Source organism: Melanerpes formicivorus, unplaced genomic scaffold, assembly GCF_026170545.1.
Source record: "Melanerpes formicivorus ecotype bairdi unplaced genomic scaffold, bMelFor1.0.p_v2 SCAF_2, whole genome shotgun sequence".
NCBI lineage: Eukaryota > Metazoa > Chordata > Aves > Piciformes > Picidae > Melanerpes > Melanerpes formicivorus.
The window spans coordinates 48,776,361-48,801,998 of NW_027142354.1; the positions used below are offsets into that span (position 1 = coordinate 48,776,361).

Sequence of the window (25,638 nt, forward strand, 5' to 3'; positions counted from 1 at the left end):
CTGCTACAATTTCCTAGGCTGATACTTATCTAGTTTGAGGCAATGTCTGAAATGCTGGTGGAAATGGAGCAGGTAAGGCTGTGGGCATTTGCATTAAGAGATTGCTGCCACACTTCAATTACAGAAGCCAGGGTAAAGGGGAGCGAGAGACTTAGCTGCATGTTGGTCTCAGCGAATTACAGTCTGAAATGTTAGAGTGGTGCATTTAGTCACGCAGCAATGCATTATGTTTACATGATTGTGATATTGCACTATAATAAGATCTTTATTTTATGAAATCTTAGTGTTACACAAGGTATTTATAATAAATTGAATATATATGCTAGAATGCTACTGAATTAACTATAAATATTTGATGAAAAATAGACTTCTGTTACATTGGTTTTTTAACTCTTATACTAGCATCAGAAACATAAAGAGCTTTGACAGGCAAATTTATGGTCTTAGCTTGAGACTTGAGTGTTAGTGCATTCCCTCTTTTCCTCTTGCTGTAATCTTGGAAGGGAAAACTTTTATTTCCACATCGTTGTTTGTGTGAAGATGTAGAGCGAGCTCCTTCGGTCTGCGTCAGGAAGGAAAAGATGTGTGAGGCATTAGATGTGCTTGGAGTTGCTGCTTTAGAGCTGCTGAGCAGGTATTTTTCAGTTTGGTTTGCTTTTTTCTTTCTTGTCTGCTTTTTTTTTTTTTTTTTCTTAAGATTATTCTTCTGCATTTTGAGTTATGAATTACTGATGGTTTAAAACAGAATTATAAGATTAATAAAAGGAAATCGAATGTTCTCAGCTTACTATAGGGAAAAATAGGGCATGTGCATTCCAAGAAAGCAGAAACTGGCTGCAGTGATTTATATATGTCTCCATTTTTGTCCTGTAAATATCAGTTGTTTGCCATAAGTACATTTAAATAATTTTCAGCATGATTCTCTGCAATTTTTAATAGACTTCCTGATTTTTCTTTAACTGTTATTTCCTGCAGTAGGTTTTCTTCCTCAACTGTTTTAATCAGGTCAAGCTGAAATAAACTGATCAGGTGAAGATGTAAATGTGAATATAGCTAAAATAAGTCTTGGCCACTAATTTTTGTGTGTCACCTTCATCAGCCACCTTGTATGGATAAAATTATATGCACAGGCTGAATACTGTTAAGCAGTGGTTGCTTTCTCACAGGCATCCCCCATTTTCCGAGGGATTTACCAGTTGCTTTTATATAAAGCCACAGGTAACAGCAATTTGAGAATGCACATGGTTTTCACCATTCTAAAAAGAAAATGAAGTCATTGCTGTTGAACAGGTGCCAGAGCTGTATTAAGGATATCTCTCAGCAGCCAAATCAGATGCTTTGGTCTAACTAAGAAGTTTTACTTCATGAATAGCAGGACCTGATCCTTCATTTCATGCAATTGAAAGATAGGAGTTTCAAGATGCAAACCTGCTAACATGACAGCGTTACAACAACATTGAGTGCTCTTGGAAGCATGTTTGTAGCTGCGGCGCAGGAGCGACTGCACTAAGCTGGTGCCGGGGGCACATTGCGGGGTCACTGCTGCCCAGCCCCACACCGCCAGCTGCCTGCGGGGACTTGTTCCCCTCTCCCGTGAGGAAACGAAAATTAGTAACTGGTGCATCCAGGCTGTTTTTCAAATCGAAGACTTGTTGAAGATGTGCTGTTAGACTTGTGTGTAGGGACTGGGACCGTACCTGGGTCTCTGCTAAAGGTCGGTAGCAGGTGGGTCACACATTAGTATAAAAAGCTTCTACGTGTTCTTGATTATGTCCAGCGGCTATAAGCGTAGAGAGTGATTTTTCAGGTTCGCGGCACAGGGCAGCCGCGCTCACTGGACTGGCTGCCACTACAAACCCCGGAGGCCTCTCGGGGCGATGGACTACACCCCTCCGGCCCCAGAACCCGGCCGTGACTTGCCTGCCCCTGCCTAGTACCTCCACTTTAAACCCCCGCTCGGACCCCGCCCCCTTTCGCGCTTCTCAGCCAATGAGCACACACCGGCAGAAGGCGCTTGCGACGGCTGCGTCCCTGCGGCCCAATTAAGTCGCTCCGAGCCTGGCGGCGCAGGGTACGCTCCGCCCTTCCCGGAGCGCCTGGCGAGCCCCGCGGGCGGCCGAGTTAGCAGCAGCAGGCCCAGCTGCGCCGCCGCCATGGTCGGCCGGGAGAAGGAGCTCAAGATCCGCTTCGTACCGGGCTGCTGCGAGCTGGTGGAGGTGAGCGGCGGCGCCACGAACCCGCACTCGGGCGATGTTCTCTGGGTGCGCAGCAGTGGCTGGCGGGGGCTCCCGGTTCCCCTCAGTGGGCTTAGCCGTCTCGTCCTTTTAGGGCCGCGGGACAGGGCCTGGCCGTGTAGCTACAGCACTCCGCTCTCGGGAGGTGCTGCTGCGTGGGGCCCGGTGCCGGCGGAGAGGCGCCGCGTCTGGCGGGGCTGGCGGCGGAGCGCTGAGGCGCAGTGCGGCTGCGGCCCAGCCGCCTTCCCCCACGACGCACGTCCGCTCTGCGTTTTTAATGTTACTTCATTTACTCTGTTACCCTGCTGGGAGTTACCCGTGATCTGCAGAAATGGGAGGTGCTTTGTAAGTCCTGGCCTTGCCCTTGCTGTTATCGCCGTAAAGATGTTTTGCAGCAGGAAGTTCTGGCCGTCACACAGCTTCACCAGTGGCTCCGTTGCACTAATGATTGATCGGTGTAGGGAACTCCGAACATGCATTGCTGTTCCCACGGACCATTGTGGGCTTCTTGTTTTCTGTTGCCACGTTTTGTCGTCAGTGGTGTTCAACAGGTGTAGCTCCCAATTTCTGCGGTGGGGACTGTGTGACCTGGAGGTTCAGTGCCTAGCTTGTCAGCATTAGCTCGGATTCGCTTTCAGAAAGGCTTTTTTGTGTTGTTGTTGCTAGAAGAGATGTCAAAGCTGAGGGAAGGGCTCATCCATCTAGTGACTTTGTTTTGTCGTCTTACTGTGCTGCGTGTGTTCTCCCAGCAGCTTCCGGTTTTAGTGGGTGTTCCTTAAAAGAGGTGTTTTTGAGGTCTTAATGATTTTGTCACGTTCAGGGTTTGTTTTATAAAGCTGAAGAAGTATTTGTATCTTGACTTTCCCATTGAGATCCATCGTGTCGCTATTTTTGTTGAATAGGCTCTTACTTTGTATTTTGGTAGTGCCTAGAAAGTAACCTTAGGTCTCATAAATGGTATTTTCTTAACCTTATGGTGTTGTTGCTTGTACATTTTTGTGACTGAGACTGTGAAGTACAATCCTTACATACATCTTTAATGAGTTTAAACACCAGGGAAAACTTGGATGCTTTTTTATAAAGCTCAAAATTGTGCATTTAAGTACCAGCTATTAATATTAGTTGCTGAGAGTGTGAATATGATTGTCTCTTAGTGGAGAAACATGTAAAAGATTTACGAACAGATAGGTTGAGCAAGAACTTGTGTATTGGTCTATACACCTTGGAGAGAAAAGACATCCTCAAACTCAAATGTTATCCTTATTTTTTTTATGTAGTGTCAGTAAAATTACTGCAGCTTGTTACATTAACAGCTAAGAGCACTCCTCTCTGTTAGCTGCATTGCATCATTAATAACTGCAGCCATATTAAAAAAAAAACCCAAACATGTAAATGAACAGAAGTCAAAAAGAAGATATGCCCTATATTTGTTATCAGTTCAGTGCTGATACTGCTAGATAGGAAATTTTTGTCACCTTCTCTTCTAGAGGACCATGATTATTAGTTCCTTGCAAGATAAAGCAAGTGACAACAATGTGATTTTTTAGCTTTGCTGGTTAATGATGATGCTCTGGCTGATAGCTTGAGGTACGTTACTGTGTATTCACTTGAATGTGAGGGCAGCTCTGAGGCAGCAGCAGTAGCTTCTGAAAGTCTGTGAAAGCATCTGCAAGCAGCTTTGGTGGGAACCTCACAGATCCTTTGGAGTCAGAAGTTTTGCTTGTAGTTTCTGTGATAGAAATGCCGTTGCAGCTGGGTGACATTCTGAAAAGGTGCAAAGCAGCATATAGCAAAAGAGTTAATCAGTGCAGGTTTTGCATTACTAGAATGTTTAACTTCTGGCAGGGCAGAAGTGGAGGTGTTTAAGACCAGGCTGGATGAGGCTCTGGCCAGCCTGATCTAGTGTGGGGTGTCCCTGCCCATGGCAGGGGTTTTGGAACTAGATGATCCTTGTGGTCACTTCCAACCCTGACTGATACTATGATTCTATGAAATTGGTGTCCACTCTGTGTTGAATTTATGGGAAACACCTGTTACTTGGATTCTCAGAAATAATTTGCTAAAGTAAATTAGTCTTTCAGACAAGAGCTGTTCTTTCCTTGGCATGGTAGAAGTTGTGACTGTGCTCAGTTCAAGCTTTGCTGCTAATGTAATATCCTTTTCATGGTGTGTGGAATAAGCAAACACAGATGAATGATGCTTCTGTCGGATTTTACAGGTGACGGATGTGTTTGTTGGTCACTTTCTACTTAGTAAAGATACTTTGTGACATCGTTTGAGAGCCTCTCCATTTGTGTTTTCTGCAGCAAGTCTTTGGTATTTGTTAGGGGTACCCTCTGACCATAGCAAGGCTGATAATCTGTCCTGTGGTGCTCTGTCCAGATTTTGGAAGAGGAAAAGTGCATAGGAAAAAGAAGCAGATGGCCCTTGCATGCTCTTGCTTGTGGTTTTCAGAGAAACACAGGCAGCCTTCAAAAATTGTGTATCATCTTGTGTTCTGAGGTCAGGTTGATTGTGAAAATGAAGGTAACTTTTTAATTTTCAGGGAATTGCCCAGATGTACATGACTCATTTTCATCCAGTTCTGATGAGACTGAGTCATCCTTTGCTGAAGATCCAGAGTTGAGGGAAATGCATGCAGTATGCTGGGAAGTGTAAGCAATTGTTTTGGGATAGGCTGTTTCTGTGATATATGTCTGCATATATCCTTATGGAACAAAAGCTTTTTCACTTTTAAGGATGAAAGACAGTAATTTGGAAGCAATTTCTTCTGCTTCCTGTGCTGCAGACAAAAAGTCTGTTACAATGGTGAACATCTAAGAGTGCTCTGACATGACCAGGCTGTGTGAATGGCAAGGTAGAGAGCATTTACAAATTATAATCAACTACCACAGATTGTTCTTATGTACAAAGCTGTCAGGAAACCCAGGATTTAAGGATTCTGCACACATGAAGTTTTGTTCTGTTCTGGCATGCAAGCATATGCTTGTATTTTTATTTTTAGCAGGCCCTCGTTCCTGATACGTGCAGAGGGAAAGCATGAAAAGAACATAAAGATTGCACAGACAGATGTGAATCTTCCATTTGCTGTCTTGAAATCTTGCTGGTTTAGTGAGTGGTGGAGGAATGAACTTTCTGTGAGCTGATGTAATGACTATCTTTAGCACTGACTTGTGCAGTAGCTGAAGTAAAGCTGTGTTATGTTAAGAGTTTTAAGTGAGATGCATTTTGTAAAACCGAGAAGAGCTGTGTCTTGATTTTACTTCTTGTTAGACTGTTGTGTGGAATCATGATGAATTGCTGTTCAGTGTAATGAATTCAAGTCTTCAGCTCTTCAGATTATAGTAGGTGGTCCCACAGTGAGTTTTAAGGCATTGCTGCAGCCTCTAAAAGGCACAGTCTGTCCACAATTATGTGTTGCAGGATGTGGTCCTTAAATGTTACATATTTTGGGTCCATTTTCAAAAGAACTTCCTTTCCTGCTTTCAAATTGCACAAAGTTATCAGAATTTTGAATGAACTTAAAATTCTGTCTTGATTAGTGCTTTGGTTTGGTTTTCCCTTCTTGTGGAAATAAAGGAGCTTCCCACTTAAGTTTTGTTTGCATTATCTGCAAAAAATGTGTTTAAATGCTTGACTTGGTGAGGTGTTGGTACTTTCGGATGCTTGTGTTCCATAGGACACTCCAAAGCACTCATGTGGCAAGGAAACCTGTTTAATACTCTGACTGTAGCTTTGCATGCTTTGTAAGAAGACATAGGACATAATATTAGAAAGAAAACTTGTCTTTTCATTTCCTTAGGAAGATGCTGATGTCCCCAGTAGGCGAGTTTTGATTACTGGTGCTACAGGACTTCTTGGCAGAGCTGTGTTTAAAGAATTCAATGAAAATAATTGGAATGCAGTTGGCTGTGGATACAGGAGAGCTCAGCCCAGATTTGAACAGATTAATCTTCTGGACTCTATTGCAGTTCATGACATAATCCATGAATTTCAGGTAAGTTTCTGAAGCAGGAAGTAGATGATGAGGGTCCTTTATACATCTAGTAATCAGCTGATAGTCCTGTTCTGATACTGAGTTCATGGGGTTTTAGTGGGGCTAATGCTTTGGCAGAGCTCTGAAAAATGTATGGCTACTTTTCCTACCACAACTGGAGTGTAGGTTTGCTGTGTAGATACAGATCTGAACGTTGCTATTGTCACCAGTGATGGACTGCAGGTAGCAGAGGCATGTGTCAGCCTGCTTGCATAGAGTTAGAAAGATAAACGTGAGTTAGTGATACAGTAATGAAGCAGTTCTTTTGAAGTTGAAGCAGCAGTAACTATGTTGGGCATACAGTGCAGTAAGTAGTGCACTGTTTTTTCAATCCAACTTGTAAGTGGAGTATATAAAACCTGAAATACATTATGCAGGGTGCCATTCTATAAAATGACTTTAAATAGCTTGGTAATAGTCTGCATATGTCAAGTAAGCCATGTGTAGGTGGCTTTGTATGTTTGTGAGTTAAATACTGTATCATTATTATATATGTATTTTTTTACATTAAAAAATAAAGATTCAGTCTTGCTGTAAGCTCAAAGCTGCTGAAAATGATAATTGCAAAAAATAAGACTTAAACTTGCTGATATCTTGAAGCAGCGTGGTTCTGTTTTACTTACTAAGGAAAACATGCTCCTCAGAATGCCAGGATTAAAACCACTAGTACTTCTTTCATTACTTCTCACAACATAGGGAAAAGCCTTTTTGTCTGAGTGAGTTCATCACTAGAGCTAGGGTGCAGCTGCAATCTCTTGACAATGTTGGTTGTTTAAAATTAGTCTTTAATTTCCAGCCTCATGTTATAGTGCATTGTGCCGCTGAGAGAAGGCCGGATGTTGTAGAAAGTCAACCAGATGCTGCTTCTCAGCTCAATGTGGCTGCTTCAGGGAACTTAGCTAAAGAGGCAGGTAAGGAGACCATCTAATGGATTTGGTTCCTTGGTAAAATACTGCATTTATTTATACAGGGACACTAATATGAATTGGTTACTGAAGGTGCTGAATATAATTTCTGCGCTCAGCGCACCACTGATCCATTTTCCATATGGGCAGCACCAATGTCTGTGTGAAGGACTGGGGAACAGCCAAAGCAGTGGGCATGATTTGGCCTGTAAGACAAGCTGTTTTGGGGATTCATTTAAAGGTTTATTGGGATTTCAAACTAGGCATGAATTAAAATTGACCATGAAAACGTATTCTTCCTAGCTGGAGTTGGAGCATTTCTGATCTACATTAGTACAGACTATGTGTTTGATGGAACAAGCCCTCCTTATAAAGAGACTGATGTACCAAATCCCCTGAATTTGTATGGTAAAACCAAACTCGAGGGTGAAAAGGCAGTCTTGGAAAATAATGAAGGTAAGAATGCACTCACACATTTTTAATGGAGGTTTTAATTAGTTGTATGTTGCCTTAATAGACTCATAAGTCAGTGCAGAAGTTGCAAAACAATGAAGATGAGGAGTGAGTGACTAGGAATCATCTCCTTGCTTGTAAGTGATCCCTATTGCTTATAGGTTGACTCAAGCTTTATTTCTTACTTGTTCTGATCTTCATTTGTGTTACTAGTCTGCTGATGATTGACATACACAAGCCTTTGACTACTGTGTCTCAGCTATTCCTGAAGAAAGAGAACAATACATCATCAATAGGTTGTAACGGCACAAACCTTACCATGCTTAATATATAGCTGCTGTTATTCATGGAGAGGCATTGCAAATACTTGGAACAGATGAATATGTACATATGTTTACTTGAAGGGAAAAGCAGACTTGTGGTTCCGCAGTAATGCAGATAAAATCAACATAGAATTTTGTTATGTTACTCTTTTGATCTTCCTCCATATCTTGCTCTCATTATATAAGCCATACATTTTATTTTTACCCACCTGGCTTACCACACACATCAGATTACTGCTTGTAACACTTTCTAAAGAGTTAGTAACATATTTCTGTTTTTTTAAGCAACTGATTTATTTTCTTATCATTTAGATCTTTTTTCTTAATAAAAGTTTGCATTCAAATTACACAAACAAATTTTCAAACGCTATTTAATAAGGAAAAAAATCTTGGGATCGAACATGGGGAGGTTTAGGCTGGATGTTAGGAAGAAGTTCTACACAGAGAGAGTGATTGCCCATTGGAATGGGCTGCCTGGGGAGGTGGTGGAGTCACCACCTACCATTGGAGGTGTTCAGGAGGAGACTTGATGGGGTGCTTGGTGCCATGGGTTAGTTGTTTAGGTGGGTTGGATTGGTTGATGGGCTGGACGCGATGATCTTGAAGGTCTCTTCCCACCTGGTTTATTCTATTAAATTCTATGTTCCCTTGCATTTACAATTTGTATAAGAAAGAGAGGTTTGTTTTTTTTCTACTTAGTGTGCTCTTGGTTTCCATTCATAGACAGTCAGGAAGGAAGCACTTCTATTTTCTCAAAGAATTTCAAGACAAGTGTAGTTGCAGAACAGGTTTCTGATACATCAGTATCATACTGTCACTGTGATTCTGTTCTATCTACCCAGAGAATTAGGCAATTGATAAGTGAGTGTTGGTGGTCTTTCAGTAAGTAAATCTATACTGTGTTTGAAAATGACAGACCTTAATACAGGTTTGTCGTCATTAGTAAGAAATAGACTTTCTGAAAAATAGGATAAGGTTTATTTAAATAGAAATTGATTTGGATAGGAAGCTGCTCACTCCACCTCTTACTTAAATGTCATCTCTGAATCTGTGCTGCTGTTTGCTCCCTCTTCCAGTTTGGTGATGAAGGTAAGACTGCACCAGATTCAAGTACAGATGGTTATCTTGCTAGAGCCTTCCTCCAACTCAACACTTCAGTTTTGTTTCATTACCTCTGTCAGTGTGATCTGCCAGGCAGTAGTGGGTTGCAGCAGTGGTATTATTAGCAGAAGGAATTTTGAGATGGTGTTGAGTAAGATGCTTGAAAATGTCAATTCTGTCACTTCATACAAATGTGTTTTGCATGTGTTAGTCTTCCAGCCAGGGTCTTGCTGATGTTCTGTAGGCAAATTTCATTCTGTCAAATGGCTGTAGTTGCCTGAAAAGCCTCCCTGTGTTTCTGTTGTATAATGCAAGAATCTCCACTAACTGTTTGAGGGAGTTGGTGTATTTAAAACCCCCAATATTTTACATTGCTCAGGAGGGGATACAAGTTCTGTTTAATACTAAATCTTATAAAAAAGTTCCAGGAGGTCTTCAGAGACCTACTGAGCTAATGCTCTCCAAGACTCCAAGAGCTGTGTTGGGAACAAAAGGAAAGTAGTCTTTGTCTCAAACAGTGAGGTACTTCTAAGGATACTCAAAAAGAGATAGTTCAATTAGTATTTAAAGAAAGGTAGAACCTATGGGCTCAGTGACCAAGTAACTGGGGTTAGAGAACAGGAAATCATTTGGGTTTTTTTCTTGTGTAAGTACTTCTTTTGGTTCACTCCTCTGGAAGACTAGTTCGTGTTAGCTTTTTCTTTTTGTCTTTCTAATAACTATAGCCTTTTCCTACAAATCTTTAAGAATTGCAGTGATTTGGTGACTTCCTTTCTGATTTTAGGACTGATTTGATTTTTTTTTTTCCCCCCCTTTAAGCAAAAAATACCTGTATTCCTTTTAATGAATTTGTCATAGCCTTCTTCGATTTCTGCTCAGAGAGGCCTTTTGGGTCTTCATGGCTGAAACTGGTATGAAGTATTGTCATAAAATACTCTTTATCTTTGCACTTGTTTACTGTTTAATTTCTCAAATCACTGTATCACAATCATTTACCTACTGGTGTATTCTATGAATCTGTTGCTGCTTATTTGTCTTGCTTTTTATTCATTCCAAGGTTCATGTATTTTCCCCACCCCCCTGGTAGATAATAGCCTCTTTTGTGCAGGAGGCTTGTGCAAAAATCTTTGTAACTGCTGCCTGAATATGGTGATTTATGATTGGTGGGAATTTTTATGCTTGCTTTTTTTCCCAGGGAGGATGGGGAGTGCTGCCAGACTGCAGCTGGGTTTTAATTTTTGTTCTAACCCAAACAGGCCTTCTTTTTCTCTCGTGGCATTCATGAAAGCTTGTAAACCTTCTGGAAATCTATGGCATAAATGGAAATAAGTTTGTCTAAACTTAGTGTTTATAAACTGGGTTAGTTGATACAAATTAAAGTAGTATGCTAATAGTGAATTTCCTTTGTGATTTGTAGATGTCTCCAATGTGTTTCTTAACAGTTTGAAAATGCTTTTCAGGTTGTTCTTCCTCATTTGTAACAATGTTAGTAATCCCAAATATTCTTTCTTTTAGATGCTGCAATACTTCGAATTCCTATCCTGTATGGAGAGGTAGAGAGGCTGGAGGAAAGTGCTGTGACAGTTATGTTTGATAAAGTGCAGTTCAGTAATAAATCTGCCAACATGGACCATTGGCAGCAAAGATTTCCTACTAATGTCAAGGATGTAGCAGTTGTTTGCAGACAACTAGCAGAGAAGAGAATGCTGGTAAGAATTTATGGAAACAAATCTCTTCAAGGTAAAACCAGTTTGAGTTCTTGGGTAGCATAGGATCTTTCTGGCAGATTGTTCTGCACAGTTCCTGCACTGCTTCTTTACACCTGTGTTTCATGTTTCTCCTATAGGATCCATCAGTAAAAGGAACATTTCACTGGTCTGGCAATGAACAGATGACTAAGTATGAAATGGCATGTGCAATTGCAGATGCTTTCAACCTTCCTAGCAGCCACTTGAGACCAGTAAGTTGTGTGGTGTTTGACCTGCAGAAAGATGGATGTGCTTTATGGTTTGAAGTAGTAGGTCTCACACTAGCTAGACAAATACAGATGATTAGTACAAATATGTCTGGCAGAGCAGATGTATGGCTGAGGATTGTCTGGTACCTAACTGAGGAAAACCTGCTGAATTTTGAAAATCACCCAGTCAGTCACCCACTTCACAGTCTGCAGCACAATGGTATTTCTGGAGAACAGTTCCCCTTAGTCACAAGTCAACCTTTTTTATCTTTGTCCTTGGACAAGCCTAGACTGACAGATTAGATAGACTGACAGTTGGTAAGGGGTTTGGAACACAAGCCCTATGAGGAGAGGCTGAGGGAGCTGGGGTTGCTTAGCCTGGAGAGGAGGAGACTCAGGGGTGACCTCACTGCTCTCTACAACTACCTGAAGGGAGGTTGTAGACAGGAGGATGTTGGTTTCTTCTCCCAGGCAGCCAGTACCAGAACAAGAGGACACAGTCTCAGGCTGTGCCAGGGGAGGTTTAGGCTGGATGTTAGGAAGTTCTATACAGAGAGAGTGATTGCCCATTGGAATGGGCTGCCTGGGGAGGTGGTGGAGTCACCACCTACCATTGGAGGTGTTCAGGAGGAGACTTGATGGGGTGCTTGGTGCCATGGGTTAGTTGTTTAGGTGGGTTGGATTGGTTGATGGGTTGGACTCAACGATCTTGAAGGTCTCTTCCAACCTGGTTTATTCTATTAAATTCTAATTCTATTAATTTCTGAATATGTGCAGTTAAGCACTTGACTTAAAATCATTTCTGCTTTGCTTAAAACACCTGTCCTGCAATTTTGTTGACACTTAAATCTACTCTTAAAGACATACTGATAATGGTGTGGGAATGTAACATACAAATAATATTTAATTTATATCCAAAATAAAGTCTGAGGATTCTGAAAAACTAAGGGCTGAAACTGAAATGTGGCTTGGAAAATGGAGAGAAAAAGAATGGAGAACACTGCCCAAATCTATTGCTCTTCAAGTATATAGGTCAAGGTGCTGTTCTGTCAATGTTCTAGAGCATTTTTTACCTTAAGATTATAGTCATAAAGGAAAAAATGGGAGTAAAATGCAGAAAAGCATAAATGGTGAGCAGTAACTGAGGAAGAAAAATGTAACTTAAGACATTACATTTCTCTGCCTGACATCTGTTATGTCAGAATGAAGTTAACCATAAATCAAACTGGTTTTGGTTTGGAGACCTATCGACAGAATAGTTGGGAGGGGGTGGGGACTGAAGGAGGGGAACATACCTATATAGAGAGCCATGAAGGAGAAGTAAATATATCAGAATACATTTTCCCCCCTGCCATTTCTGATTTCTTACTGGTGTGTGGGTTTTTTTGTTCATTCATTTTAGATTACTGATTGTCCAGTGGTGGGTGCCCTCCGTCCGAGGAATGCTCAGCTGGACTGCTCCAAGTTGGAGATGCTGGGGATAGGTCAGAGAACACCATTTCGAGCTGGGATCAGAGAATCACTTTGGCCTTTCCTTGTTGACAAGAGATGGAGGCAGACAGTCTTCCATTAGTTTGTAACTTTTTTAGTGAAAAGTATGGTGTGTGGCACTTTTTTAAAAGGAAAAACAAAAATAGTTTTGTATGAGTGTTCTTAAATGGTGACATTTATGAGTTTTCATTTAATCAGGTGAACATTCAGTCTTGCACTAGTGAAATGTGTTAGTTTAACAAAGGTTCAGTGACAAAAACTGAGCCTCTTTGCTGTCATGGATCTTGCCTCTGTTCATACCAGTCTACCGTGATCTGTTCTTAGCAAATCATGGTTCTTGGTAACTGGTACCAGTTGATGCTAAAAGTGATTCAGATCACTTGTAGGCTTTTAATTTTGCCTGAAATATGTTGTTGATGCTTAAGGTCTGTGCCATTGTTCTATATCCCATTTCTCTTCATTAAAAGCCATAGCCAGTTACTATTGCACCAAAAATCTGAGTTCTTTTTCCATTTCTATTTTAACCTTCTGAACATGGTGGTGTTATGAAGTGGAGCTGAGGTAGGAAATGTTAAAATGTTTTGCTTGAGCTCTGATCAAAATGTTTTTTAAAGAAGTGAAACTTTATTTTTGCAATTATCAAGTGTACTTTCTATGCTCAAAATATATTCATAATGTTCTGTAACTTGAATGCCTGCAGCTTCATATTTGTACAGTTAACTTGTATGCATTTGTTTGAAGAGTGACATAAAAGCTAGGAGAGGGCTGGGAGGGTGGGGAACAAATAGATTTGACTTGAGGGATTTTTTTAGGGTGAGGGAAGTGGAGGATTTGTATTTTTTTTTCAGTGGAGGCTGTTTGGTTTTTGTACACACAAGCATGAAGTATCTTAATCTTTCTCTCTCTTTTTTTTTGGGCAGCATTTTACTAAAAGTAGTGGGAGGAAGATGTTTATTAGTCAATACAGGGGGGAGAGAGAGAGAAGGGAAAGGCATTTCAAGAATTTGGAGCACTGGCTTCTTATGCACAGATTGTGAGATCCCACACTGCTGGAGCTTGTTCTGAAACAGCAAAGTACATATGTTGAAGGCTTGATCTTTAATAATTTAACATTATATTTTCATATAAGCAAATCTTTAATCTTCTTAAATGTAGTTCTTAAAGTTGGACAAAGTAGCCACGTAAAGTGGAGGAAGATTATAGGTTGTAGAGGTTTAGCTTCCTTCCAAAATGGTAGAATCAACACTATAAAAGTTCTTGGATGAGGGGGCAACAGAGCATTAGGAAAACTAGGAGAAGCTGCATTTGGATGATGTATTCTTCTGAAGGGATGATGTTTGTTAAGAAAAAACAGGGGAAGGGGGGCAAATACAAAAACAGACCAACAGAAGATCATCTAAAACTCAGCACTACATTGTCACTTCCAACTGGCATATGCTAAGAGTTCATAATCCCAATTTGGTTTTAGTTTCAATTCCCGATATACACATGGCAACCTATCTCCAAAGAGACAATAAATATATTGCCAGCATGAGAAAGAGTTGTTGATTCGTTTTTTTTTTTTTAAACCATCAGGATTTGTTCACCAGAAGCAAATAATTCAGCTGAGGTCCTGCAATGTGACCAGAGAAGAGCAACAACACTGGTGAGGGGTGTGGAGGGTATGTCATAGAAGGAGCAGCTGTGAGGGAGGGGGGGTTGCCAACTCTGGAGAAAACAAGGCTGAGGGGAGATCTTGCTGCTGTCTATACCTGCCTGAAAGGAGGGTGTAGTGAGGCTGGTGTTTTCTTCCAAGTGACCAGTGAGAGGATGAGAGGAAAGTGGTTTAAATTGTGGCAGGGGAGGTTTAAATTGGACATTAGAAAAAACTTCACTGAGAGCAGTGAGGCCTTGGAACAGGCTGCCCAGGGAGGTGAAAGAACTGCCATCCCTGGAGGTGTTCAGTAAGGTGTGGATAAGGTTCAGTGGTCATGACTGGACTCAATTGTTAAAGGTCTTTTCCAACCTTAATAATTCTAGGACTATGCAGTTAAATGGATTTCTATCCCTGATTTATGAAGGAGAGAGATGTCTTTAAATTAAAATGTTTATTGCACCCAATTAAAAATTTTAGCATAGACAGATTCATTTCACTTGGCCAAAATGTAAGTCTCTACAATGCATATGGGCACAGGGGGTCTTCATCAATCCCCTTAAGACTAGCTCTATTACACTCCTTCACCAAGCACTGATCAATTACAGCAGCTGGCTACAAAGATATAAAAACAATTCAAGCCCCCAGCAAGCACAGCATGTGTAAAATGGGCATTTCTCTTAAAATACTCAGCCCCAGCATGCAGACATCCAGGTAAATGCAGACACTTTGTCCTTGACCAGAAAATGTACTTCTGATGAGAAAAATCCTGGGGCAAGGTATTGCAGTTCTAAGTTACCATGTCCTGAATATAGATCCCATTAAGAATATAAAAAAAACTGTAGCCCAGTTTTCTGCAATGGTTCTATAGTACCTAGGCCATAGAGCAAAAAGGGTCTCGTGGCAGCATCGCTGCCTGGGGTAGTGAAGCAACCATCAACAGCAGATTAGACTTGAAATTGTATACATGAGATGGATGCAAAACCCCACTTTAAAGGAAATCAGATTTCATCTTATCCTTAGTCTCCAGCACTTGTTCACCTTTTCTAAACCTCAGTTGCTCTGTCAAAAACAAACTAGGAAGAAGCTTCAGCACACAAAAAAGTGAAAATCGGAGTAATTCTAGAGGTTGAGTGCAGCAGTTACCAGGAGTCTAAGAGATATGTGGAACCTATGGCTTCCCAGTAAGAGTAGAACCAATCACAGTTTTTCCTAAAAATAAAATCATTCTGGACCATTTCTCTGCTACTCCTACTAAATTGTATTCTATACAGCATCCAAGGTCACCATGGAGTCTGTTAAGTCTTCTGTACGTCTATTGGCGATTACCTGCAGTGGTAAAATATTAACAAGTTTGGGTTTGATTTACTCTTATTCCCACCCCATGGAGTAAGTGCTAGCCTGCTGGCAGGGAGGAAGGCACTACACTCCACAGAGCAGGCAAACCAGGATTTCATATGTGAAACGTACTGTAAAATGAAGGTCTAGTGGAGATCTATTCCCCCTTTCTCTCTCCAACACTGCTTTCCCTCTGGTCATCATCTTTTCACCTTCATTTGTACATCTTTGGCATCTTACCTCTAAACCTAGAGCAGTTAAATGTCCTGCCAGGCAGCAGCTAAAGAACAAGGGCTCACATCACTGAGCCACTTTCACCTCTACCACCCATGCAGGAGACATTGCCTACTACCTGATGAGCTGTTAGGTGTAAGCTGTATAACAATAGGAAAATTGTTTTGCTACTGTGTATCACCTACAAAGTTCACATCTTGCAGGATCACCCAAAGCAGATTTAGTAACTCACTCCTCTTCCCACCCCAAACAATTTCTGTTGTCTAGCCTGAGCAGGTGGGATGTCAACTCAGGTGATAAGGAACTGGGCTGGAAAGTACAGCCCAAACAATACACTGGAACTGCCCCATTGAACCGGCCTCCCACCAGCTGCTGTGAAACACCCAAGATGCTGTTTTCCTTCCCTCCCCAAACACTGCAGACTGTGTAAGATTGCCATACCTTCTTTGGTCATAAGTTTAAGAGGTACAAGGAGAAGGTTACACCAATGTGTAAGCTCACCTTCTTTCAAAGGAGTTTTTGGAGGAATATTTTCCTTGCGATCATGCTGGAAAGCTTTGGAAGGATCAAAATGCCTGATGCCCTGAATTGCAGAGAGTTGCTCCTGAAGATCTCTGTGGCTTTGCTTTTCTTTTGCTAGCAGTGTACGCAGTTTTGAGACATCCTAATGAAAACATACTTGGAAGTTAAAGATTAAGAGCAGGAGAAAAGTCTGCTTCATCCTTAATGAAGCATTAACAAATACTGAACACAAAGTTACATACACAATTACTGGTAACTTTGAAAAATAAACCAAGCTCAAGCAGAGGTGTAGAGAAAGGGGCACCATTACAGCACTGCTTTAAAACACCACTAAGGGGTATGGTAGCCTGCAACTTGCAACTTTCAGCAGATATTTCACTGAGTCTAGACCTTCCAAAAAGGGTAAGAAAAAACAGGCAAGTGTTTGCACTGATGATCCCTCCATAGATCACATTGTCAGTTAAACCAGATTCTCTTTGTGTTTCTGGTTTAATGTAAACTAGTTCTTTGAGGGTATTTAAGAAACACAGAAGGCAAGTAGTTTGTAGGATTAGCCTATCAGTATTTAGAGCAAAGCAATCAAGCAAATGAATAACTTGCAGATTTCTAAGTTTCCACAAACCTGCTTCAGGTGAGTATTCTCTTCCTTAAGCTTCATAACATGCTTGATTTTTTGCTTCTGGTTCTGGTGGCCAAGTAGCTTAGCATAGGCATCACTTAGTTTATTCAATTCTTCTTGGGCTGCACCGTGCTCATTTAAGAGTGCATTCTTCTCTGCTTCAAATGCGTCTAGTTGTTGCTGAAATACATACAGAATATTTCAACACAGCTTTTTAAAGATGCCTACGAAGAAAGGGTGGTTTGGGAAGGGGAACTGCTAGCTCAAAGGACAGTAACTTTAGAAACATTTGCCTTGCAATTGGAAATAGCTTGCTTGGTTCTCCAGAGTAGAACTTGAGTCACCTGCCTGACTCCTAAGTCAGCAGATACCACAAATAACTACTTAACACACCTGAAACGGCTTAGTTTTGTTATGCAAGTCCTCATACAGGTTACGCCAGGTCTTTATCTCTTCTTGTAAGCTAGAGGTCAAATCTTCAGTTATGGTTTTCCTTAGGAAACAAAAAGGCACAGAGTTTCATTATAATTCATTGTTAGCTCTCAACACTTCTTCACACTAAAACTTTGAGGTGCTATAATACACAGGTTTTATTTGAGGAAAGTTACCTTGAGCTTTCCACTTGAAGTTTTCTTTTCAGATCCTCATTTTCTCCTTTCAGTTTTTGCTGAAGTTCAGTCATTTGTGCACGACAAGACTCTCTTATTCTCTCCATTTCTGCTTCTTTTAGTGCAAGCTTTGTCTGGACTTCCAAAACCATCCTGAGGAAAATATCATCCATCTTTAGGGACCCCTTACTTCATTTTTTTTTATACCACTCTGAACACACAAGTAACTGCGATTAAAAAGCTGCTAGGAGAACTCCTGAAGAAGGTTTGAACAAACAGTGCTACAGGAAAAGAACAGGACAGAAAGCAGCCAAGTTCAAGAGGTGCAATATTTTTAATTTCTCCTATCAGGAAGCAAGCAGTGCTTTTGGAGTAAGGAAACATCATGTTTCTTATTTATGGCTGTTCAATGCCAGTAGCTTTTAGTGGAAGACACTCCACTAGTTACTTCACATGCAGAGGTTCTCTCAAGCAGAAACCAAAGCTGTTCAGTGTGGATGTGCTCTAGGGTTCAAAAACTACTCCTAAAAGCACTGCCTTCCCTCTCTGACCTCAGCCATTTTGTTTTATCACCTAGGCAGAGACTAAGAATCACTTCTCTACCACGTACTGCCAGCAAATTAAACACAAAATAACTTTGTTTTCTTTCTTTTACCAGTTAGAATGGAAACTGGAGACAACACTAACCAAATAGACAAGAAAACAAATGGCAACATCTTAAACAGCAGAGGTATTTTCAAATAAACTAGGCTAAGCAGTAATATACTGGCTGTGGGTGAACAGGACAGCAAAAGCATTGCAAAACTTTGAGGGATATTACACATCAGACAGAGTTGGGAAGGTCAGAAATGTACATGTCAGTTTAGTCAAGACAGGATTTGAGTGCAGCTGAGTAAGTAATTTATTCACATGCAACAGCTAAAATAGAGCAGAGTTGTTGATTTAAATCCAGCTTCAAGAGCTAGCTAGGAACTACGTTATAAGCAGGGAAGGAAATCTTCCAGCATGTACGTAGTATGTCCCATAATGCAACTCACATACAGGCTGTTACTACAGTTGTCTAAAGGCAATTACACTCTGGGACCTTTTAAGACCAAACCACCCACCCCTTCTTCAAACAGTTAGGGATTTGATCATCAACAACAACAGCAAGGGATTTGATCATGCTTTGAACAGAGTGAGATATAGCACACAAAACTCTTAAGCTGCTGTTAGATAAATCCTCAGTTAGTGGTCTGATACAACTTCTTGGGTGTTACCTACTTACACCCTGTGGTTCTTCATATTAGGCAGAAGACCTTTGTTTAACTCAGTGAGACAATTCATGGAGGGTTAATTGACATCTTTTGAGCAGAATTTGAGGTGACAGTGGCAAAGGGTGAGCTCTGCATTAAGTGTTTGTCCCTGTGGATTCTATTTGTGGAACAGTTACTGTAACTGGTATTTCTGATAAAGACAACTGTCTAATGTATTTCAGTGAAGTATTTTCCTTTGTGTTCTATGTGAAGGAAACTGCCAAAGCAATTGACTGAACAGACCATTTAAATTTAAACTTAATGAATTTTCTACCAATATTTTTAATCCTTTGCACTGGGAAAAGGTAAAAAAGCTTAAGCTTAACCCAAATGCTGATTTTATCTGGTAGAGTACCAAGTGAGTGCTGGGTGCTGCACTTGGTCACAAGAACCCCATGCAGCGCTACAGGCTGGGGTCAGAGATGCTGGAGAGCAGCCAAGCAGAAAGGGAGCTGGGGATACTGATTGACAGCTGGCTCAACATGAGCCAGTAGTGTACCCAGGTGGCCAAGAAGGCCAATGGCATCCTGGCCTGTATCAGGAAGAGTGTGGCCAGCAGGAGCAGGGAAGTCATTATGCCCCTGTACTCAGCACTGGTTAGGCCACACCTTGAGTACTGTGTCCAGTTCTGGGCCCCTCAGTTTAAGAAGGACATTGATACACTTGAACGTGTCCAGAGACGGGCAATGAGGCTGGGGAGAGGTCTCAAGCACAAGCCCTGTGAGGAGAGGCTGAGGGAGCTGGGGTTGTTTAGCCTGGAGAAGAGGAGGCTCAGGGGAGACCTTACTGCTCTCTACAACTACCTGAAAGGAGGTTGTAGACAGGTGGGGGTTGGTCTCTTCTCCCAGGCAGCTAGCACCAGAACAAGAAGACACAGTCTCAAGCTGTACCAGGAGAGGTTTAGGCTGGATGTTAGGAAGAAATTCTTCACAGAAAGAGTAAGTGGCCATTGGAATGTGCTGCCTGGGCAGGTGGTGGAGTTGCCATCCCTGGAGGTGTTCAAAAGGGGATTGGATGTGGCACTTGAAGCCATGGCTTAGTTAGTCGTGAGCTGTTGGGCGATAGGTTGGACTTGATGATCTCTGAGGTCTCTTCCAACCTTATTGATTCTGTGACTCTATGTTAAGCTCTAGATAAGAAGGCAGTCTTTAGCTTAAGTAAAATTGTTTAATACCTTGCACATTCCTCTTTTGCTTTATTTTTAGTGTTTTCTGCTTCCTGAAGCTGCTGTAGGTTATCTTGGCTGATTTTTTTTAGGTTGGCAACTTCTTCTTCCAGAGAGGTGTTCTCCAGTTTGAGGTTGCGTATTTCTTCAGCTACTGTCTTCTTGTAGCTGGTATGACAACACAAATAAGAAAAATCTTGTTACTTCAGGCCAAATTCAAGTTGACATGTTCAAGCCTTACAATAGCAATGCAAACTCTTGCAAGGCAGAGATAGGGCAGGTTCTGGCACTGGTGGATCTGGAGCTGAAAGCACCCCCATTCCCATAAAGCCATAGCAGTAATCCTACAACAAATTCTGAATGACAAATGTTTTCCCAATTTGGTAAATATTTTAAAACACAAGAGACAAAACTATAGCTGATGCTTAACCACCAGAAATCTACTGTCTGAAACATATGTTGGCAAATAATCCCACTGGATCCTTCATGAGTGTCTTAGCAATAACAGCATCACTTTTTAAACACTTTCATAATACAGAGTTTGAGAGAAAAGATCTGCAAGAACTGTAGGAAAAAAACAGATTCATTGCAACTAGATTCATTGCAAATTTCAAGCCTAAAATGAAAAAGCCTTATTGCAAGAGATTTTAGAGCAAAGAACACCCTTACTAGTTACAACTGTCAGATTCAAGAGCACTTTGAGTGTTGATTAGACTTTGGGAGAAACATCCAGTTTCCTAAAGCAGATGTAGAGTGTGTCATTACACTTGACTGGTAGTCAGAAGGAATAAGTTAATTTTAGTGCCATCAAATACCCATGACAAAATCCACTGCTCTAGTACTGTACCAACACTCAGAGGCAGTACTGAGACACATGAATGAACAGCATATGTTGTTGACATGATAATCCTCATCCTAGATCTTGATGAAACTTAAATACCTTTCAAACTCGGCAACAGTCTGCCCAAGTTTACACAACGTCTTGCTGTGCTCTTCTTGCATCTGCAAAACAGCATTGCTGTGTGTTGTGTTGATTTGCTCCAACTCAGCATTCTTTCTGAAATAGAAATTCATCATTCCACTGGAGATAAGTATGTCTGAACACATAGCAAAATGCTGGTACCAGTTAACAGTACTGCTGCCATAAGACTAACTGTGACAAACTAGTAACTTCTCCACCATGAGTTCTCATGTATCAAAGCACAATCCTCACAGTGCATTTAACTAAGCACTTCCCCTTTTATTTTCCAAGATAGCTCTAGCACAGATGGAACATTTAATAAGCTTTCAGCACATGAAAGGAAGAAACAAATTGCTTGGAAAAACTTTCTTGGTTATTGCCCTCTTCAGGGCAGAAACAATATACATGCATGTGACTCACCCCTCACAGCAATAGCATATTACTACAGTACTGGCATTTCAACCAAGTATCTGCGTACTAATTAAGTAGCTGTAAATTCAGAATATAGAACAGATTGCTGTGATCTAATGACTATCACTGATCAACAACCACCATGAAGTAAGTTTAGATGTCTCCAGGTGTCTTTAGAGCCTGAACTAGGCTCAGAAGCTTTGTTCATATTCTGATTTAGCATTTTTCCTTTCAGAGCTTTAGAAGCAGAAAGTTTATTTCACAAACCCTTTCAACTTCTCTTCCATCTGTGCAAGTTCAAGAGCTTGAGAGTGGATTTCTCGTTCCAGCTGCTTCACCAACTTTTCAGCTTGCTTCTCCTTGGCATGTAATTTATGGAGCTCATTCATTGTATCGTTCAGCTCTTCTTCAAGAAGATGTCTCTCACTTGTTACCTCATTTTCAAACTCTAGTAACTTCTGGTGTATTAATGCAGATGACTCCTGCATATCACAATAATGCAGATTTTAAAACTCTTAATGTTTTTTCCAGATAATTAAAGGGTAATTTGCAGTCTTCAGGCTTTAAAGCACAAAAATAAGGTCAAATATATGGGCAGAACTAAAACACCCATCATACAAGCTACAGTTCCTGGAGCTATCAGATCACAGTCTCTGCTGGCCAGCACCCACTTGTACAGATTAGACCATTATTAATACAGCAATTTAATGACCAAAATCAGAACCTTTCATGTCAGTCATTTGGATTAGACTAATTTCCAGTCTATTTACCTTCTCTTGCTGCAACTGAGAAATGATCTCCTCATGTTTCTGAAGCAGGTTTTGGTGGTGGTGTTCTTTTAAGCCAATTGTTTTTTTCAGGTCTTCCATTTCAGCATTCATACTCTGAAGTTTTCCTCTGATCTCAGACAACTCTTTCTCTGCACAGAGGAATTGTCAATATAACACAAGTTCCCTTCTCTGTCTTCAGAGAAATACAACATCTATTCTTCATAGTAATACCATTCTATCTTTAAAATTAGGTAGGCAAGGAAAACAAAACAACCAACTCACAAGTCAACAACCAACCCAAAACTTTGTTATTGACTTACTGGAAAATGCCTCAAGGCTGGCTAAAAGTACACCTTTTGAAAAATAGTTTTAACAGCAGGAATCTTTGAATCAAGCAGTTAGCCTTCATGGGAAAAGCAGAACAGCTGGGGAAACACACCTAAGAGTTTCCTCAAAGCTTCTTCCACACAATACCAGTACATACAGCCCAAGTGGTAGAGAGAAGTATCAGTCTCAGGCTGGTTTTGAGGGAGAAGGGAAAAAAGAGGCAAGGGTTCCTGGATACACTCCCAGTACCTCAGTGAACCTGTGCACAGCCTGCTAACAGAATTGAGACAATGTCCTGCTGCTTCTCAGTGAAGAGAAAGTGTTCACCATTCCTACTACATGAATAATTTTTATTCTATACAGTCTACCTTAGTAACCCTCCACAGAAATACCGATTTAGATTCAAAGTAGTTTCCATACTACTAGAAATATGTCTAGCTGTCTCAGCCAGAGCAGAGAGACATGATGTTTTTAACCTGGCACAAACCAGTCTAAACCTACATTTTAGAACAAATCTATTCAATGCTCTCCCACATATGCAAGTGTCCCACATACACAAGCACTAACAATTACCTTTTTCTTGTTGAAGCATTTGACATCTTTCATTAAGTTCCTGTGTCAGTTTACATGATTCTTCCTCTCTTGTTTTAAGGGCTTCCTTCAGGATCTTAATATCTTGGTCTTTCTTTATCAGAGTCTCCTCCATCTGGGCAACATCTCGTTTGTATTTCTCAACTGTGTCTGCAACAATGCTGTAGGAGAAGATTCAGGTATTTGTGACCACTAAACTGCTTGTAAGCTTACACTTACAAAGGAAAAGAATGCTTAGGACTGTTGGTTTCCAGGAAAACTGCTTTCATCATCTTTTACAAACAGGAGGTTTTGCACATTAAGACAGGTTAGCAAAAATTAAACCCACTTTCTAAAACAAAAGGTCAGAGTTTAATACAGAAATCTGTACATCCACACAGAAATAAATGTTTGATTAAAACAGAATTAGTCACTATAATCAATTTACCAATGACTGCTACATACAGGGTCTTTTTGCTTGTTTTACAGAGCTGAATTTCACAGAAAAGTATACAGACTAATAAGCCAAATTTTACAAGAATAAGCAGAATCTTAAGATATGCAGCCAGTTCGTGAAGTGTCTCTTAATGAGTAAATTGACAAGGGTGGGGGTAGTACTTACAGTTACAATCAATTACAAAGGACTGGATTAGCAATTTGTTTGAATTAGACTGCTGGCTCATACTCACAAAATTCACCACAAGTCTTAAATTCAGATCAGAGTATTGTAAAGTTGACCAGGAGCCCAGATTGAGTGGGCATGCTGTTTTAAAAGCAAGGGCTAAAAGACACGACTGCTAGTACATTAGAGGAAAAGGATTTAGCTTGCTTCATGTACAAATAACTCAGGCTACAACATGATTTCAGGACCCTCATACCATTTTTCCATGTTCATGCTTAACCCAGATATGCACATTTAGAAAGAACAATTAATATCTTACAACTCTTTTCCCTTGTGTTAAAAAGTATCTGTTTCTCCCCCCTTTATTTTAATAATACTGTTAAACAGAGTTCTTGCCAAGATACTACTTCACCAGGCATAGAAGTGTTGTACTGCCCTTTAATTTACCCAGTCCAACTTGAGAACAATTTATTACCTGAGCTCTGTGATATATTCCAGGAGTTTTTCAGTGTCAGATTTTTCTTCAACTTTCTCTCTCTCAGTAGCAGACCTAAAACCAGGAACTTTTTACAATGGACATATGCAAACAAATTCAGAGCTACTTGTAAGTAGAAAAGAACCCAAACACTGAATCACAACTTAGTGGCAAAATATACTTTTCATAATCTATAATGGCTGACAAACTGCTGTTAGTTCTAAGAGGTGATTCTGTCCTGTTTTGATACTTGTTCCATTTAAAGTGAAGATTCTCAGGCATATTCTACCACAAGCAAGGATGCTCAAGCAGCTGCACCAGCTAGACATTTGTCTAGATCATTTCCTGCCTTGTAAAGTGTACTACCTGTACTATTAGCTTTGTGGTTTTTAACTGTAATGCAAGCATAAAAATTCTGCTCATAATTGAGCATGTGGATGTTAAGTAAATGCAGAAAGCACAAGGAGGATGCTGCAGTGCTGATCATACAAAATTGATGTAAAATATTCCTTATGTTTATGCTTCTTAGCTTGCCATCATCAGGAATAGCCTATGTGTTAGTCCACGTTCCTGTGAGTCAAGTGGCATTTGGGCAGAACAAAGTGCTGATTTTTAACTCTTTGCTTACAAACAACTACTTAAGACAAAACACTTTGCTGTTGCACTTCTTCAAAGGAAGTGGCTACTACAAAGCAGCTTTAAAGGCCTTCAGTACATTTAGCTAGAGAACACTCGTGTGTCCACTGAATCTATGTCAAATGGCTGGCTACTGAATTAGGATCTCAACTGCTGATCCAATGCTTTCTCATTCTTGCTTATTCATAATGCACTAGTTGAGTGGCCAGGTACTGAAGTATTCAGTCTATATGAACATCTTGTTCCAAAATGAACACACATCTTCCGTCTTCATCCCCATGTCCAAGAAATTCCACCTATATCATGTTGGAAGGCAAAGGGTTGAAATGGTATGGTTTGTGTTCTGGAAGAAGGCTGGATACACTAGAGGAACAATATGTGGTATGTTCCTTTAAGAACACAGCAGTTTCTAAAAGTTAATTCCATCAAATTTATTCCAGGTTACAAATACTAATTTCTGCTCTCTCTCAGTAGAGAAACAGCCTGTATTTTCTCTACAGTAGGTGCTTACTGTGAGGTATAAGCACATAACCACAGCTAGATACAATGTCAGCTAAGTCAGGTCCCTTCCTTATTACTTACAGTTTTTCTTCTAACCGTGCTACTTTTCCTTTGGAATGCTCTAGATTCCTTTGTACTTCCTGCAGCTTCATTTCCATGTTTTCCTGCTTTGCAAGTGCAGTCTTAAAAACAAACAAACAAAATAACAAAGAGAAATATTACCGGCACAATGAGCTTTAGTAATAAAAATTCACTGCCTAAGAGAGTGGCAGACTGAAATGAATTAATAATTAAGATTTAATGAGAATGCTTGCTATTATGCTAAATGTGACTGAAAATATCCCTCTGTAAAGATATTAGCCATTTGTTTAAACAACCACCACCACAACCCCACAAATGTGTGTAAGAGCCTCAAACTACAATCAGGACCACTGGATTTCTAAGAAATTAA

At 40.5% G+C, this 25,638-nt stretch overlaps 2 protein-coding genes across 3 annotated transcripts in view; one reads left to right on the plus strand and one right to left on the minus strand.

Moving 5' to 3' along the window:
* On the plus strand, window positions 1-14,020 carry MAT2B (methionine adenosyltransferase 2 non-catalytic beta subunit). Of its 2 annotated transcripts, none has more exons than XM_068159425.1 (7): window positions 1-72; window positions 6,037-6,231; window positions 7,067-7,181; window positions 7,479-7,631; window positions 10,568-10,761; window positions 10,899-11,012; window positions 12,412-14,020. In XM_068159425.1, the coding sequence occupies exons 1-7, from the start codon at window positions 43-45 to the stop codon at window positions 12,580-12,582; spliced, it is 972 nt and encodes a 323-aa protein (XP_068015526.1). In that variant the 5' UTR covers window positions 1-42; the 3' UTR covers window positions 12,583-14,020. The 2 variants fall into 2 exon arrangements, with proteins under 2 accessions (XP_068015526.1, XP_068015518.1); XM_068159417.1 differs by lacking the exon at window positions 1-72 and adding an exon at window positions 2,077-2,216.
* HMMR (hyaluronan mediated motility receptor) overlaps window positions 13,406-25,638 on the minus strand; it is a 16,308-nt gene continuing 4,075 nt past the window's right edge. Inside the window, exons 7-18 of the mRNA XM_068159408.1 lie at window positions 25,269-25,369; window positions 24,051-24,125; window positions 22,957-23,135; window positions 22,057-22,205; window positions 21,554-21,768; window positions 20,855-20,971; window positions 19,924-20,082; window positions 17,455-17,607; window positions 17,240-17,339; window positions 16,850-17,026; window positions 16,207-16,369; window positions 13,406-15,462 (exon numbers count right to left, since the gene is read on the minus strand). Coding sequence (XP_068015509.1) covers window positions 15,449-15,462; window positions 16,207-16,369; window positions 16,850-17,026; window positions 17,240-17,339; window positions 17,455-17,607; window positions 19,924-20,082; window positions 20,855-20,971; window positions 21,554-21,768; window positions 22,057-22,205; window positions 22,957-23,135; window positions 24,051-24,125; window positions 25,269-25,369 — 1,602 coding nt within the window. The 3' untranslated portion in view covers window positions 13,406-15,448. The remainder of the gene's footprint in view (window positions 15,463-16,206; window positions 16,370-16,849; window positions 17,027-17,239; window positions 17,340-17,454; window positions 17,608-19,923; window positions 20,083-20,854; window positions 20,972-21,553; window positions 21,769-22,056; window positions 22,206-22,956; window positions 23,136-24,050; window positions 24,126-25,268; window positions 25,370-25,638) is intronic.

Excerpts from the sequence above, each read along its gene's own strand:
- MAT2B (XM_068159417.1), top strand. The coding sequence starts at position 2,154 with ATGGTCGGCCGGGAGAAGGAGCTCAAGATCCGCTTCGTACCGGGCTGC. Across the intron at positions 6,232-7,066 it reads ACATAATCCATGAATTTCAG|CCTCATGTTATAGTGCATTG; the intron begins GTAAGTTTCTGA and ends TTTAATTTCCAG. Across the intron at positions 7,182-7,478 it reads GAACTTAGCTAAAGAGGCAG|CTGGAGTTGGAGCATTTCTG; the intron begins GTAAGGAGACCA and ends TATTCTTCCTAG.